This window comes from Chionomys nivalis, chromosome 1 (genome assembly GCF_950005125.1).
Source record: "Chionomys nivalis chromosome 1, mChiNiv1.1, whole genome shotgun sequence".
NCBI classification, from domain to species: domain Eukaryota; kingdom Metazoa; phylum Chordata; class Mammalia; order Rodentia; family Cricetidae; genus Chionomys; species Chionomys nivalis.
Window position 1 is genome coordinate 86,240,076 of NC_080086.1, and position 15,380 is coordinate 86,255,455.

The 15,380-nt window shown below is 37.3% G+C and overlaps 1 protein-coding gene across 3 annotated transcripts in view; it reads right to left on the reverse strand.

The window, feature by feature from the left end:
- Grid2 (glutamate ionotropic receptor delta type subunit 2) overlaps positions 1-15,380 on the reverse strand; it is a 1,426,614-nt gene that overhangs the window by 363,561 nt on the left and 1,047,673 nt on the right. For all 3 annotated transcript variants that reach the window (XM_057772140.1, XM_057772147.1, XM_057772131.1), the window contains exon 10: positions 9,538-9,735. In XM_057772140.1, coding sequence (XP_057628123.1) covers positions 9,538-9,735 — 198 coding nt within the window. The remainder of the gene's footprint in view (positions 1-9,537; positions 9,736-15,380) is intronic.

A 15,380-nucleotide genomic window follows, 5' to 3' on the forward strand; every position in this document is an offset into this window, starting at 1 on the left:
CTCCTCTCTTTTTCTCCCCATTTTCTACCTTGCTATTTGATTCTTGGAGAACAGGAACTCTGTCTTGCATCCTAAACATTCCTCAGAGTTCCAGTAACACCTTGGGTCTCAACAAATACATACTAAATGGTAAACAAGAAGAATACTCCACATTATTTATATACTACTGTATTTCAGGCATTATATTATAGCATTACAAGCAACTTAAAAATTAACATCAATATTTTAGTCCTCAAGTGATACTGCTGCAACTCCAAGAAAGAGATCATCAGAAATAACTCTTTTGTTTAGCAGATATGTTGTTTTCTGGTGGGTCATCTCAAAGCTACTTGCAGACAGAGTGTGCAAAAGCAATTTCTGCCTGAAGTGATTGCATTGCAAACCTGCATTTCGATAAAATTTACACCAAGAGCAAGGATTGAGATTGAGTGGATTTTTGTTTTAATTACAGTGAAAACTTCAAAAACTGCAATTTTCTTGGGTTCCTTCTATGTATGCAGCATTCTGTACAGAGGAAGAAAATGTAATTCCTCATAAGTGAGAAGAGAATGAGCTCTCAGAGGCTGTCTGTGAATTGAAGCAAGTGATTTAGGTCACTCCCCAGTCATCACATGCCACATCTGGTAAGGTGGAAAATATCTGAACAGTCCACTTAAATGACACCATTGTGCATATGGAGCCTCTGCAGTCAGCATGGGTCACTGCCTACCTTGACACAGTGCAGTATTGGTCATTTTGTATTTGTACTTAAGGTGTGAAATACACTAAAAGCCTACTATTATTGAATTCGTTGTAGTTGTTTTTCTGTTTTCTTCGTCTAACAGTTCTGGATGTCCTGAGACCTGCTCTGTAGCCCAGGCTGTCCTTGAACTCACAGAGATCACATGCCTCTGCTTCCACAGAGATGGGATTAAAGGTGTGAATCCCCACTGCCTAGCTGAATGATCAAATCTTAAATCTCAACATTCCTGAGACTCAGAACCACAGATGACAGAAGTGTCATGATGGAAGGACAGAGTTAATCTCAATTGTCACTCAAGAAATGGCTCTATACCAAACATTCATTCTGAAAATTGGCATGCAAAACCTAATAAAATTTCCTCAGAAAGGGTCTGTACACTGACTGCTGTAAAGGGAAGAAATATTTCAAAGTTTCCCATGTAGGTGTTTATGTTTCTCTTCATATTCAAGATCCAAAGAAAGAAGCTATGAAGTTTCTATTACATGAGTGACATTCCTGAACGACAATGCACTGTGCCAATTCCACAGGAGGCACATTTCTGAATGTTTGTAATTTCCACTGTCACGTCAGCTGTGGTTTTCATGGAGCTTATATCCTAAGGAAAGATTACCGAGCATACTAAACCCTGTATCTTCCAACTGCGTTTCATGAATCACAGAAAATCTCACGGTCGGAATGTCTTTTAAAATGTATGTTGACTATCGTCACTCACGGGTGTATTCTTTTATGTGCTTGAAGTCATCTTATTCATTCAGTTTTCCCGGATCCCTGGCCTGAGACAGATGAAAGCTGAGCTAATGGATGGCATTTCAATAGCCAACAGCAGATGTCAGGATTTATACATCCCCAGTTATAGGGTTTTCTCATCTGAGCCTGGTCTTTATATCACCCTGGCTTTGATGGACTCAGTAGTCTGCTAATTTATAACCTTTCACCTACCAAATCTTTTCAATTCCACACATAGTTTCCCAGGGTTTTGCTTGTCCTTGCCTGTAAGCTGTCTTTCAAACCAGAGCCATCCCTAGACAGCATCACACCCTCTGGCAGGCACCCAGTTTGTGGTCTTTAGCTTTAAGTCTTATTACCACCACTTATCGATGCTTGCCATCTATTACATCATGTGCTTAATGATTCGAGTCCTTTATCTGATTAAACTGCTCCTTGAGGTTTGTAATGTGTGCCAATTAAATATCACCTGCAAATTCAGAAAGTTGCTCCTCCGACAATCCACTAAGGGATTTGGTTCTATCTAATTATTCTTTCAGAGATCTTGCCTCATTCTTTGTGTTCATTAGTGTTAAAACCTCCTTATCAACAACAAATATTTGGGGAAATGTTTAGTCTTCTCCTTCCACACACAGGGTATGTGGTCTGCTATGATTATCTTTCAGCTCTATAGGTATCCAGTGGACAGATGTCAGGCATTTAACATATATATTGGCAAAACCTCTTATCACATATACTGTCTGAACTCCTTTCAGATCTCCATCTAATATACTCTAGGAAACTCAGTTAGCTCATTAGTTTCTGTTTAGCCTAATTTAAAAACTAATCCCTGAACTGCTCATCTCTTGTGACCAGGGAGGACTTCCAGTGGAGGAATTGGGACACCAACCCAGACAAATAACCTTTGACCTACAGTCTGTCCAGTTTATGTGATAAGGGGTGACACAGACTGTGGAAGTGGCCAAGCAATGACTGGTCCAGCCTTAGTTCCATGCCATTAAGAGTGAGCCTACCCCGGACACTGCCTAGAACACCAGGACCTCAAGGCTGGATGGCCCAGAAATGTAGAGCAGAACCAAATACAATTGGAGGGAAAAATGTCAATGTAATGATGCTTAACAATATTCTGCTATACTCATATTTAGGTGCTTAGTTCAATACTTATCAAAGAGGCTTCATTCAGCAACTGAAAGAAACAGATGTAGAGATGCACAGCCAAACATTAAGTGGAGCTAGGGGGTTACTATGGAAATGATGAAGGAAGGACTGACTGTAGGAGCCAGGGGCTTCAGGGACATCTCAAGTATTCTCACAGAATCCACAAACCAAGGGTCGTAGGGGCTCACAGAAACTGATCAGACAACCAGGGAACTTTCACTGGACTGACATAGGCTCTTTACATATATGTGACAGTTGTATAGCTTGGTCTTCTTGTGGAACACCTAACAGTGGGAACAGAGCTGTTTCTGACTCCTTTACTGGCTTTTGGGACCCTATTCCTCATACTTTTTCACCTTGCCCAGCCCTAACGCAAGGCAAGGTACTTAGTCGTACTACAACTTGATATGCCATGTTTTGTCAATAGCAATAGGTGGTCTGCCCTTTCCTGAGGAGTAGATATGATTAGGGAGGCAGAAGGAGAGTGGGGGAGAGACAGGAACTGGGAGGAAAGAAGGGAGAGTAAACTGTGGTTGGGATGCAAAAGAAAGAAAGAATGAATAAAAAAGAAAGAATTAACATCTTAGTCACTGTTTGATTTAAGGTATCTATGTGGAATTCTTCCCTTTAAAATATATGGTCCTATTCCTGTCTTCTAAAACATTTTGTTTGTAAATCTTCATCACACTCCAGAAGGTCCATCAGCATCCATTGCTGATCAGTCATGTGCAGGTGAGAAATGGCTACAGATTTTGTTTTGGTGACTAACAAAATATTAGGTACTAAAGATATTTTCAAGGATTCTGTGTGGTATGGAAAAGACAAGGGAGAATGTAGAGATGTATGTGCTCACCTTCCACACAGAAACCTCTGGCTTCCTTCCAGATGCTAATTCTTCCTAAAACTCAGAAATTATGGGCATTTTGCCACCACCAACTGAACTTCCTCAGAAACTGTGATGAGAAGGAGGTTGTTTGTTGTGCCTCCCTGCAGATCAGCCTGGCTTTGAGGATTGTCAACCTCATCTATGCCAAGAGTCATTTAGAACCCTCTCTTCCTGTGCAGATGCGGGGGAGAGGGACACATCAGCATGCTGTTGTTCTCTGAGCTATCCCTCACACACAAATTTCTTTTTTTTTTTTCTACTCTTTATCTAACCCAGTAGCAGAAATAATTCCACTCTTTGCTCAGAGTGGAATAACTTGAAGGCTAGAATAATAACTAAGGGCATGATCTCCCTTTAACCCAACACTTCGGACTGTGTTTTCATAGGCTCCTTTTAGTCCTAGACATTATCTGTTTGTGTTCTAGATGTCCATCAACAACCCACTCCTAGACAGTCCCACTGGGGTGCTCCTCAGGCACAAGGGAGTCAGTGTCTACAGACAGAGATTGTCTCTTGCATGTGCTTTCCCAGCGTGTTACTATTTTGAGTCATTGTTTGCTGTTATGCTGCCACTGGCACATTTCCTCTACTTGCAAGCATGCTTCATTCCTTTTATTTCTTTTGAGTATTCAAGTTCTAATAATTGTATCTTAGCATTCTAACCAATTTTCTCCAAATAAGTCTTTCTGCTTAGTTGTTGCAGTCATTTTATTATAGATGTCCCATTATTTCTCAATATGTTATTTTTTTAAGTCTTATCTTCATCCCAGTGTTATCCCAGGCCTATCTAAGCTATCCTCTTGAGTTCTGAATTAGATCATACCTTCTTTGTTTGTTTGTTTTTTTGTTTTGTTTTGTTTTTGGAGACAGGGTTTCTCTGTGGTTAGATCATACCTTTTTTATATGTAAAAGCCTTGCGTAACTTTTACCAGCTAAATAATGAAGCCTGAACTTTTGAATATGACAAATCCATTTTATAACTATCGTCGCTGTTGCCTTTTACACTCCTGATCATTTTGAAGACCTAGCACAAATATTTTTGTTCCATGAAATCCTTTTCTCTTTCCAAACAGGAGCTCCTCCCTGGTCTACATGTTGCCATGGCACCCTACGCCTCTGTCACACTGTGTTTTTGTTGTTTACTAATACTTTTTCTTCATGTAGTCTATGGAATACCTAAAATTAAGAATAATATCTGACATTTACTTTTATGATGGCAATCACCATGCCCAGAATATAACATGCATTCAGAAATGTGTGCAAATGAATGGGTAAATATAGGGCACTCTGATGTACTTGGCATAGAAAGTAGACACAATCTCAGCCTTCTGCCTTCCAAAAGAAAGACTATGGAAATAAGATCTCAATATCTATATCTAAATATATTTCTGCATATATGCACACACATGTATATTTATATCTTGTAAACCATCATTTTCTTTCCTTTCTTAAAAGTCAAATGCTTGTACCCATCTTACATTTTATCATACTTTGTATAGATATCATTCAGTTTCAGCTTGCCCAAACTGCTCTTAGTTTTCTTCCTATTTTATCAGCCCCAGCAACAGATTTTGTCTGGTGAGCACACCTATTCCACATCTTTTAAAATGACCCTTTAAAACTCTATAGATTCATACATCTATATTTATAATTTTTATTATCATTTAATCTTATGCAAAAGGGTGTTTTGCTTTCATGTATGTTTGTTTATCATGTATATGCCTGATGCCTCATGAGGGAAGAGGAAAGTGTTAGAAACTCCCCCACCCAGGACTGGAGTTACAGAGGGTAGAGATACTTTATGTGTGTTCTGGAAATCAATCCATGTCCTCTGGAAGAACCACCTTTCCAGATCCCACATATATGTATTTACATTACTACATAAATTCTTCTTCCTTCAATTTACTGGTGAGAAGGTTAAGTTAGCACTTGGATTCTGGAACCAGACTTCTTGAATTTAAAACATGGACTCCAAATGTGGTTATGTGGCCACTTGAAGCTCTTTTATTTAGTCTTATTACCTGCAACATTGAGGTAGCAATTATCCCTTCAGTTGTGAGCACTAAGTATTAATAAATACAAAGTGCAAAGGATCATGTAGCAAGAGTCAGTTCTATGAACATGCTAGTAATTACCATGTAGTCACTGCCAACTTGTAGTTTTGAATTTTGATGTGTGTTAATTGCCAGAACTGCCACATATATGACCTGAACTTGTCTTTAAGTCAAGTGATGTTTTATACAATGATATGTACAACAGAAAGTTAACTGTGACTAAAGGTGTAATGTGAATCACACCTTATCTTTGTAAAAGCATTAAGCAATCTGTTCCATCTGCCTGCTGCACTGTTGCATCATTAAATGTCCTACTCCATTGCAATACATTTCTTTTTGGGTATATCCTGTACATCGGGTTTTTTTTTTTTTTTTTCCCGCTTGGAAAGTGAAAGTTTATTCTGTTAATTTTCTTCTGCTATGGTATTAGAATTTTATTGTGGATCTCACAGTCTCTTCATACACCTGTAAAGCAGGGATACCGACAGTTCTCCTAAACATTTTGCAGCCTATTGTTTGTAACTTAATATTCTCCCTTTAACTTTTAATTTACTGCTGGTTTCTTTGTGTATATGCAACTACTGATAGTTTCTTCATAATTTCAATAATTATCCTTGCACATAAAAAGGGCATAATTAACTTTTCTTCTTAACCACCCCCCCTTCTTCTAGTTGGGCAATATTTTCCTTGGGCAGTACAGCATTTGCTCACTCCACATGTTTTACATGGAGTCACTCAGCCCTCGCTACCTTCGTGGCCGATACTGGCATGTTGTGCTCTTTGATCCTGGGAACACTGCCTCCACTTGGACATAATAGTTCATGGTCTGAGCCAGGGTGTACTTGGGCTGAGGTTCTGAATCAGAGCGATTGGCAAAAGAAAGCCAGTGTTTATACTGGGATAGACAAGAGTCTGAAACCTCAGCCTGGAGCTGCTGAGAGTCACCTTGCTTCCAAGAAAGGAGAGACTGTCTGAGAACTGGGACTACACCAAGAACGCAGAGCTGCAGGACAGAAAGCAACTCCAAGGCCTGATGAAATATGCCTGGATCTTGTCTCTGGCAGCTTAGATTTGTGAGCCATTAAATTATCTTTTCACTTCAATTGGATTGTCATTTGCAACCAAAGACACCTAATTAATTTAACTTAGAAAATACAGAAAGGTTATATTTGAGATGAGAATGCCTTTTCAAGCAGTGGGAAGGAGCAAAGATGTGGAGGAGATTGGAGATAGAAGAGAAATGGGGCAAAGAAAGGCAAAGGGGCAATTTAACTTCCATCTATATGCTGATGAGCCTCAAATGTGTGTCCATTCCAGATCCCTTGTCTGAACTCCAGACTCGTATATCAAATTACTTATTTCACTTTCTGTTTGGATGGCTCCAAGGAGGCCTATCCATAGCTCTAGAGTCAAACACTGGCTCAGACCCTAGACCTTCCTCTATTAGCTATTTGACTTTGACCAAGCTTCTTAAACTCTCATTGCTTTGCCATTTTTATCCAGATCATAGAAAGTGTGGTTGTTTCAATTTTATGGCATAATTTAAGAAGATTTCAATTTTGACAGTTACTTGGGTTCTATTATTCATCTCTAAAATGTTAGTTTTTACTCAATATTCAAAAATACTTTTCTTAGTATATGTTCTTCCCTATCTTAGTCAGAGATATCCCCCTCAATTCAATTTCAGGGAGGTGGAGATTAGATTTAGATTTATTCCAGTAAATAGGCTCAGTGCATAAAGGTGTTTGCTACTAAGCTTGACAACCTGAGTTCAATCTCCGGGACCCATGCATAATGAGTAAATTGAGTTCCAAAAGTTGTCCTTTGACCTTTTCATATGTGCTATGGCACATATGCATTCTGTATCTCTCTCTCTCTCTCTCTCTCTCTCTCTCTCTCTCTCTCACACACACACACACACACACACACACATGCTCATACACACACACACACCCCAAGAAAGCAGAAATAGACTATTTGGGGAAAGAAAGAGAAGCAGTGAGATTAGGTATGCATGTATATACATATGTATGTATGTATGTATGTGTGTATATGTGCATATATGCGTGTGTATTTATGCATGTATATAAATAAAGAGACAAGTGATGAATGAGAAGAAAAATAATTGAATCTCTGTAGGTGCAACCTAAATAATGACAGCTAGAGAAAAGTCAAGTGACTCCACAAAGATAAGGTAACAAAGGACGTCTTTTTCTACTGCTGTGATTGGATAAATAAGATGAAAAGCACTGTCTTTGATCTTTCTTCTACCTCTCTATCTGACCTATTAGCAAAACCTGTCAGTAAACTTGCAAAATTTACGTTGATGTATTACAGTTTTAAGCACAGCACCTGGGTAAGGTTTCACCAATCTATCAGCATCAGCTAATGAGACCAGCTTTACTTTCTTTCCTTATAACATTCCTGGATTTATTTTTCTGGTGATTGTGATTTAGAGAGACTTTAAAGAGTCTCTGAAGCTAAAATTGGTAGTAAATTCATTACTGGTAACCATGGCTAGTATCTGTTTCAAAGCAAGGTTGTTTGGTTGCCGGTAGGATATCAGAATAAACAAAAGGATTTTGAGGTGGAAGAGTTAAAAAAGAAAAGATTGATATTTTTCTGTTTATCTTAGTATTTTTAAGACACGATGAACTGTAATATCTGAGCTCATTCCAGAAGGGTCTCCTTTTAAGATTTGAAGAGTATGGAAAACAGCAGCTCCATCCTCAGTACCAACAACCTCCAGGTCCCTTGAAAACTAGTTTACTCTTTCACCATCCCCAGGATTGTTTTATTTTATTTTATTTTATTTTATTTTGAGATAGAGTCTTACTGTGTAACCTCATATGATCTAGAACTTATCATGTCGAACAGGCTGGCCTTAAACTCGCAGAGGTATTCCTGCCTTTGTCTCCTGACTTGTGGGATTGAAGGTCTGTCCCACCTTGGCCTCCTACGGATGCGCGTAGCACCTGTTCCCGCAACTGTCACACCCTGCATGACTTATTTTTGTCAAGAAATTCAAAGCAGTGTGATCTTCTTCAACCCCTCAACTTATTTCCTCGGATTTCAAAGACACAACTCATCATCAGGGTTTAGTATGAAAGCAACACTTTCCCTCACCTAAAACATTTCTCAAACTGACTTCTCATGACTCCAATGCATTTACTACACATTCACATCTTTTCTATGTTAAAATTCCTCTTTTTTCCCCTCTTGGCTTATAATATTCAATTCTCTCTATAAGAACAAACAAAATTTGCAAAATCTGTTACCCTTCTTTTATCTTTTTCTCTTTTCCCACTACAGCTATATATGCATGCATGCACATATGTGTGTGTCCTCCGAAGCATATGTGTGTATGTGTGTAAAAGTTCATTTCCTCACTTCCATGTTTTCCTACAAGCTTGTGCAGTCTACCTCTCTTTCCATGCTACTTCTGTAAAGAGTAGAAGGATACTGAAGGGTGATCAGCAGTTCCAAACGGGTACTGCAGCAAGCTAGGAAGACTGTTACATAACACAGTCATCAAAGATCCTCCTCAATTCACAAACCACTGGCAACTGAAATTCGAACAGAATGCTAACAACTAATGTGGCAAAGGATAAAGACTGATATAGAAGAGACAGGCATACGAAGCAAAATACACTGATAAACTCCCTTCAAATGACTGCCTTATCCCAAGAACTACCTATATTAGAAAATTCTAGGAAAGTCAATAGATGCGACAGGTATACAGACAAAAGACAGGAATAAGATTACAATTGTAGTTTTCTGTTATAGGAGATACTAAATTTAAATTTTATTTTGCCATCCAGTTTTCTATTCACAATGTTCATTAAATAACACTGTGTGAGTCTTTTGCATTAAATACAACAATCAAATATTTTCCATCTTGTTTCTTCATATGAAAACAGCTTTTGATGATTATAGCTGAAAGTTTGGGAATGAGATAAATGAATTCTTACCTTAAAAACAAGTTCTCCTACCAATCCATTCCATGTCCCATCTTCCTGTGGGCTTCCATATTTGTGGTCAGGCGCAACATAAATTTCATAGTTAAAACCCAGGTAGTTAGATAGGGCATCCAAAACATCAATGGAGAAGCCCTGGTATTTCTTCGGTTTTCCCAAGACATTTTCAGAGACCATTACAAAAGGCTCCTCCTACATGGAAGAAAAATCTTGATGTCAATCAACATTTCTCCCTAAAAACAAGAGCTCATTCTTTAAAGTCTAGCTGACAAAGTCTAAACACAATTTCCTGCTTTGAAAAAATTAGCTTGGGAATAGTGTTTATACATTATTGATGCATTATGTTACTGAATTGTGTTTAATCACCCAGGTTCTTGTCACCTCTCATTTTATCATTGTCAGATCAAAACTGGGAGTAATGCAACTAAACTTTCCAATAGTGTTATTTCCTGTTCCTCAAGATATGGGTAACACTTAAAATTCATCAGCAATGTAATTGATTTTGAGAAGCTATGGTTTTCTGTCTCCATTGGACATTTTGTCTACCCATGTAAAAATAGATAAAAATGCTAACACTTGTGCAAATCTGAAAATAGCAAATCTTCAAAAGATATAGTTTCAGTAAAATTTAGAATATCACACATACTGGAAATTATTTGGCAAGCAGTTTTATTACTTTGATATAAACATATTTTACTACAAAAACAACTCTGGTACTATGGCTACTATTTTTTTAAAATCATCTTTTTTATGAACTTATTTATCAAATTTGAAAACTGGCTTCATACCCTGTATTTTTTATCTTTTCACATGCTTTAAAAAAGTATTATTGAATTTGGTACAGTTCACTTGTATCCCAAAATGACCCTGACATAATCATCTTCTGGTTCACCTCCAAAGTGTTGGGATTACAAGAAAGAGCCACTACTTCCAGTCTTTGTGGTGATGGGGACTCAACCTATAGCTTCAGGCCTGTTACATAAGTACCCTCTCCTTTGTCTCGGTTTAATCCTGGTAAACCTAGCATATAGGTTGCTTTTGCTTCAGAGCAGGTGTTAAGAGTGCATTTGTTTGAAAGCTTGCTGGCAGATGACAGAAAATTCAAATCCAAAATGGTTAATAATCTCAATGTATGGCTGTATGGTCTTAATCTGATAGTGAAGAAAGTAGAGACTGTACATGAACTTTATTGTAACAGAATAGGAGTTTCTGAACAGGATTCTGATAGCATAGACACTAAAACCAACAACTGACAAATGGAAACACAAGACTAAAATGATTGTGTAGAACAAAGGACACCAACATATTAGTGGAAAGGTAGCCTAGAGATGGAAAAAATCTTTACAAGTTGTTTATCTGGAGGCTAATATAGAAAATATAAAACATATCAAAAGAGGTAAACAACTCAATGTTCAGACATGGCCTGTAACTAAGAAGAGAATTTGCAAGAAACTCAAATGCCTGAGGAAACATTTTAAAATATTGAACACAAACAAGTAACAACAAATTATTATGAGGGATTGAAAGAAAATGACAACATATTTCAGTTCTGGTAGGAGTGTAAACTGATGCAGTCACTATGGAAATCTGTATGGTATTCCTCAAAAAGTGAGAATAGCTGATATTCATCTGGAATCCTATCAGATAGCTTTTATAATGCTTAAAGGTGTTGCTCTTACTGCTAGGATACTACTAGGAAAGAAAAGTAATCATCAGTCTCATGCAGCCATGACCCCTTTGAGCTCCTACAAGGATCTGCCCGGCAAGATAAACCTCTATTGCCATAGTGTCATGAATGTTATAGGTGTAACCAACCTCTTTACTTTTCCTTTCCTTTCCTTTCCTTTCCTTTCCTTTCCTTTCCTTTCCTTTCCTTTCCTTTCCTTTCCTTTCCTTTCCTTTCCCTTTCTTTCTTTCTTTCTTTCTTTCTTTCTTTCTTTCTTTCTTTCTTTCCTTCTTTCTTTCTTTCTTTCTTTCTTTCTTTCTTTCTTTCTTTCTCTCTCTCTTTCTTTCTCTCTTTCTTTCTTCTCTCTTTTCTACAGTTAAAACATACTACATGAGATCAAATCTTTACCTGACACTGTCAAGAGAGCAAGAACTTGTAACTAAGTAAGTCCTGGGCCCTAGGGTAGAAAGTACTACTATTATTCCACTAAACGGATAAATCAATAAAAATATTTGGAATGACTTATTGTTGTACCTATAGATCACTACACTACTTAGCCATCATCAGGGAAGCTTCTTCTTGCAGTAGATGGCAACTAGTAGAGGTGCACAACTGGCCAATGAGTAGAGAATAAGAGACTTTACAGTGCCATAAATATTGTGTTTCTACTATATTCCTCCTCTCAAAACTCATGAATCTTCATTGAAGGTGCTGGGTCAGAAAGGTAGTAAGAGCCATAAGCTGTGATGAGTTCCAGGAAACATTGTTTTCTAGATACAAGACAGATTCACACATGAACTAACAATGATTGTGGTAGCATATACAAGTCCTGAACAAGCTCAAGTTAGACAAGATCTGGAGAGGGAGGGGATGTATGCAGGAAGTCCCATCCCTAGCTGAAAATACAGCCAGTGAGAGAGAAAAAACAGTTTTCTATAATGATGTGACCCCTGGTATAGCTATAGCTTTCACAGTCTAGTGCAAGCCCTATATTTAGGAGTAGTTGGCCAATATAAACTGCACTCAATGGGTTTTTATAAAAGAGAAAAAGAGAACATGAAGTTGGATGGGTTGGAAAATGGGGAAGATCTAGGAAAAGATTAGGTGGGATAAAATATCAAAATTTAAAATTATTGGATGAAAAACTTGTAAAAATAAGAAGTGAAACATGTATTATACTTCATAACACAGTTTTCAATAATGTATTTTAAATATAAAATTAATAAATTGTAGACAGTAATATCTCAGTACATGATTTTATGTGAAGTGCTAGCTATTCCCTTTCAGCTTTGCTGACAGCTCTAAATCTGATAGTGAAGAAAGTAGAGACTGTACATGAACTTTATTGTAACAGAATGGAAGTTTCTGAAAAGGATTCTGATAGCATAGACACTAAAACCAACAACTGACAAATGGAAATATAATACTAAGAGGAATCTGTAGGACAAAGGACACCAACATATTAGTGGAAAGGCAGCCTAAAGATGAAAAAAAACATCTTTACAAATTGTTTTTCTTGAGGTTAATATAGAAAATATAGAACATATCAAAAGAGGTAGACAACTCAATGTTTTAGCATTCTACATTTCTATATATTTTTCTTACTTTTCCCCCTTGTATTAACCATATATTCTGTTCTCACACAATATTATCTGAATAACATTTTCCCTCCCTCTACTCCTGTTAGTTTCTTGCAACCTCCTTTCCTATCTGGATCCACTCCCTTTCTGTTTCTCATTAGAAAAGAAAAGGCATCTAAAAGATAACAACCAAATGGAACAAAATAAACTATAGTAAGATAAAACAAAAACATCATATCATAGTTGGACCAGTAAATTTAAAAGAAAAGTAAACATCTTGAGCTATCAGAGAAATGCAAATCAAAACAACTCTGAGATTCCATCTTACACCTGAAAGATGGCCAAGATCAAAAACACTGGTGACAGCTTATACTGGAGAGGATGCGGAGTAAAGGGAACACTCCTGCATTGCTGGTGGAAGTGCAAACTTGTACAGACACATTGGAAAGCAATATGGTGATTTCTCAGAAAATTGGGAAACAATCTACCTCAAGACCCAGAAATACCACTGTCATGTATATACCCAAAAGATGCTCAATCATACCACAAGGACATGTGCTCAACTATGTTCATAGCTGCATTTATTGTAATAGCCAGAACCTGGAAGCAACCTAGATGCCCCTCAACTGAAGAATGGATAATGAAAATGTGATACATTTATACAATGGAGTACTATATAGGGGTAAAAAATAATGTCATCTTGACATTTGCAGGCAAATCAATGCACCTAGAAGAAAACATATTTAGTGAGATAACCCAGACCCAGAAAGACAAATATAATAGTTTTCTATGCATAAGAGGCTTTTAGACATAAAACAAAGAAAGACCAGCTTACAGGCCATAGTCCCAGAGAACTTAGACAACAAAGAGGACCCTAAGAGAGACATACATGGATCTATATAGGAAGGTGAAAAAGACAAGCTCTCCTGAGTACATTGAGAGCATGGGGATCATGGGAGAAGGTAGAAGGGGAGAAGAAACTAAGGGAGAGGAGTGGGAAAAATGTATAGCTCAACAATAAAAAATTTAAAGAGAGAAATAAAAGGGCCTCAAGAGAAGGCACAAGAATGAGAGACCCAATCATTTACACATTCAGGAATCCTATAAAGCACAAACAAAATGCTATAGTATATATGCATGATACAGACACACGTAGGCCCTCTGCTGCTTCAGACTCTGTGATTTCATATGAGGTTGTTTTAGATCAGTGTTTTCTACCTTCTTAATGCTGTGACTCTTTAGTAGAGTTTCTCATGCTGCAGTAATCCCCAACCATAAAATTATTTAGTTGTGATTTAATAACTAGAATTTGCTACTGTTATGAATTTTAATGTAAATATCTGATATCACATATATCAGATATGTGGCTCTTCTCCAAGGGGTTGAATCCCACAGGTTGAGAGCAACTGTTTTGAAGTAATTGTTCTCCAGGTGTAGTTCACTGCTTCTGTCTCCCCACTGTGTTAGCTTCTTCTTCCTAATGGTTCGCATGTGTGCCCTTTCTCTGTGTGTAAAGTATCTGAATGGGGATCTCTGTATTTGCTCCTATATGCTATAAAAGAAAGCTTCTCTGATGATGGCAGGATAAGTCTCTTATCTATAAGCATAATAGAATATTATTAAGATTTATTTTACTGTTATTTTTTTAAAGTAGTATTTGGTTTTTACCCTAGGTCTCTGAGATATCTATATTTGTCTTCATGGTCACTCAATCAATGTTAGGTGTGAGTTCTATCTCATGGAGTGGGCTTTAAGTCAAATCACATTTTTGATCATCAGTTGGTTATTCCCTCAAGGTTTTGCTACCATTGCCCTAGCATATATTGCAGGCAGGACTGATTGTACAGCAAAGATTTTGTGATTGGGTTGGTGTTTCCTTTTCTCTTTGTTAGCCTTTAGAGTAATTTACTGTGTCACAGACACTAGACTATAGAAGTTAAAGGCTGCTCCATATAGGCAATAACTCGATCTCTCTAAGTTCAATGACTTGTGTGTGTGTCTTTTGATTCTAGCAATGGGGAATCACTGAAGTTTGTGGAGAGATACCTATTGTCCTGATAACAGCCTGGGTTGTTTGGGGATTTCCCAATATATTGGTTATTTTCTTACTATAATAAATTTCTTATTAATAGTGATTTAAATTTTACTCTTGAAGTAAATACCTATTCAAATAGATCTATTTCACAAGTGTGTTTTCAAAATCTGTTGCTAGTAGTGGCAACTAGAATTGATTAAAAGTCCTGAATAGAAATGGCTGTACTAAGGATCCTTTTTAAGGAGAGTTGATGAATTATTGATGAACATGCCTTTTAGATTTTACACCCTAAATAAACCTTTATTACATCCTATCATTCCTTATCCAGATCAATGTTTTAAAAGCTTTATTCTTAAGCTCCATTATGGATTTGGATCACTATTCATAAATTCTAACTCAGGCCCGTTGCTTTCTGTAAGGACAAGGAGTCAATATATCAGAGAGAGGTAAGTACACACAGTAAAATTAGATTGAAGCTCCAGGAACTATAATAAAGGAGGTATTTGTGCTCTGCTGTTGCAGTATATAGCTTGACTTAATCACTTTTACATATGCA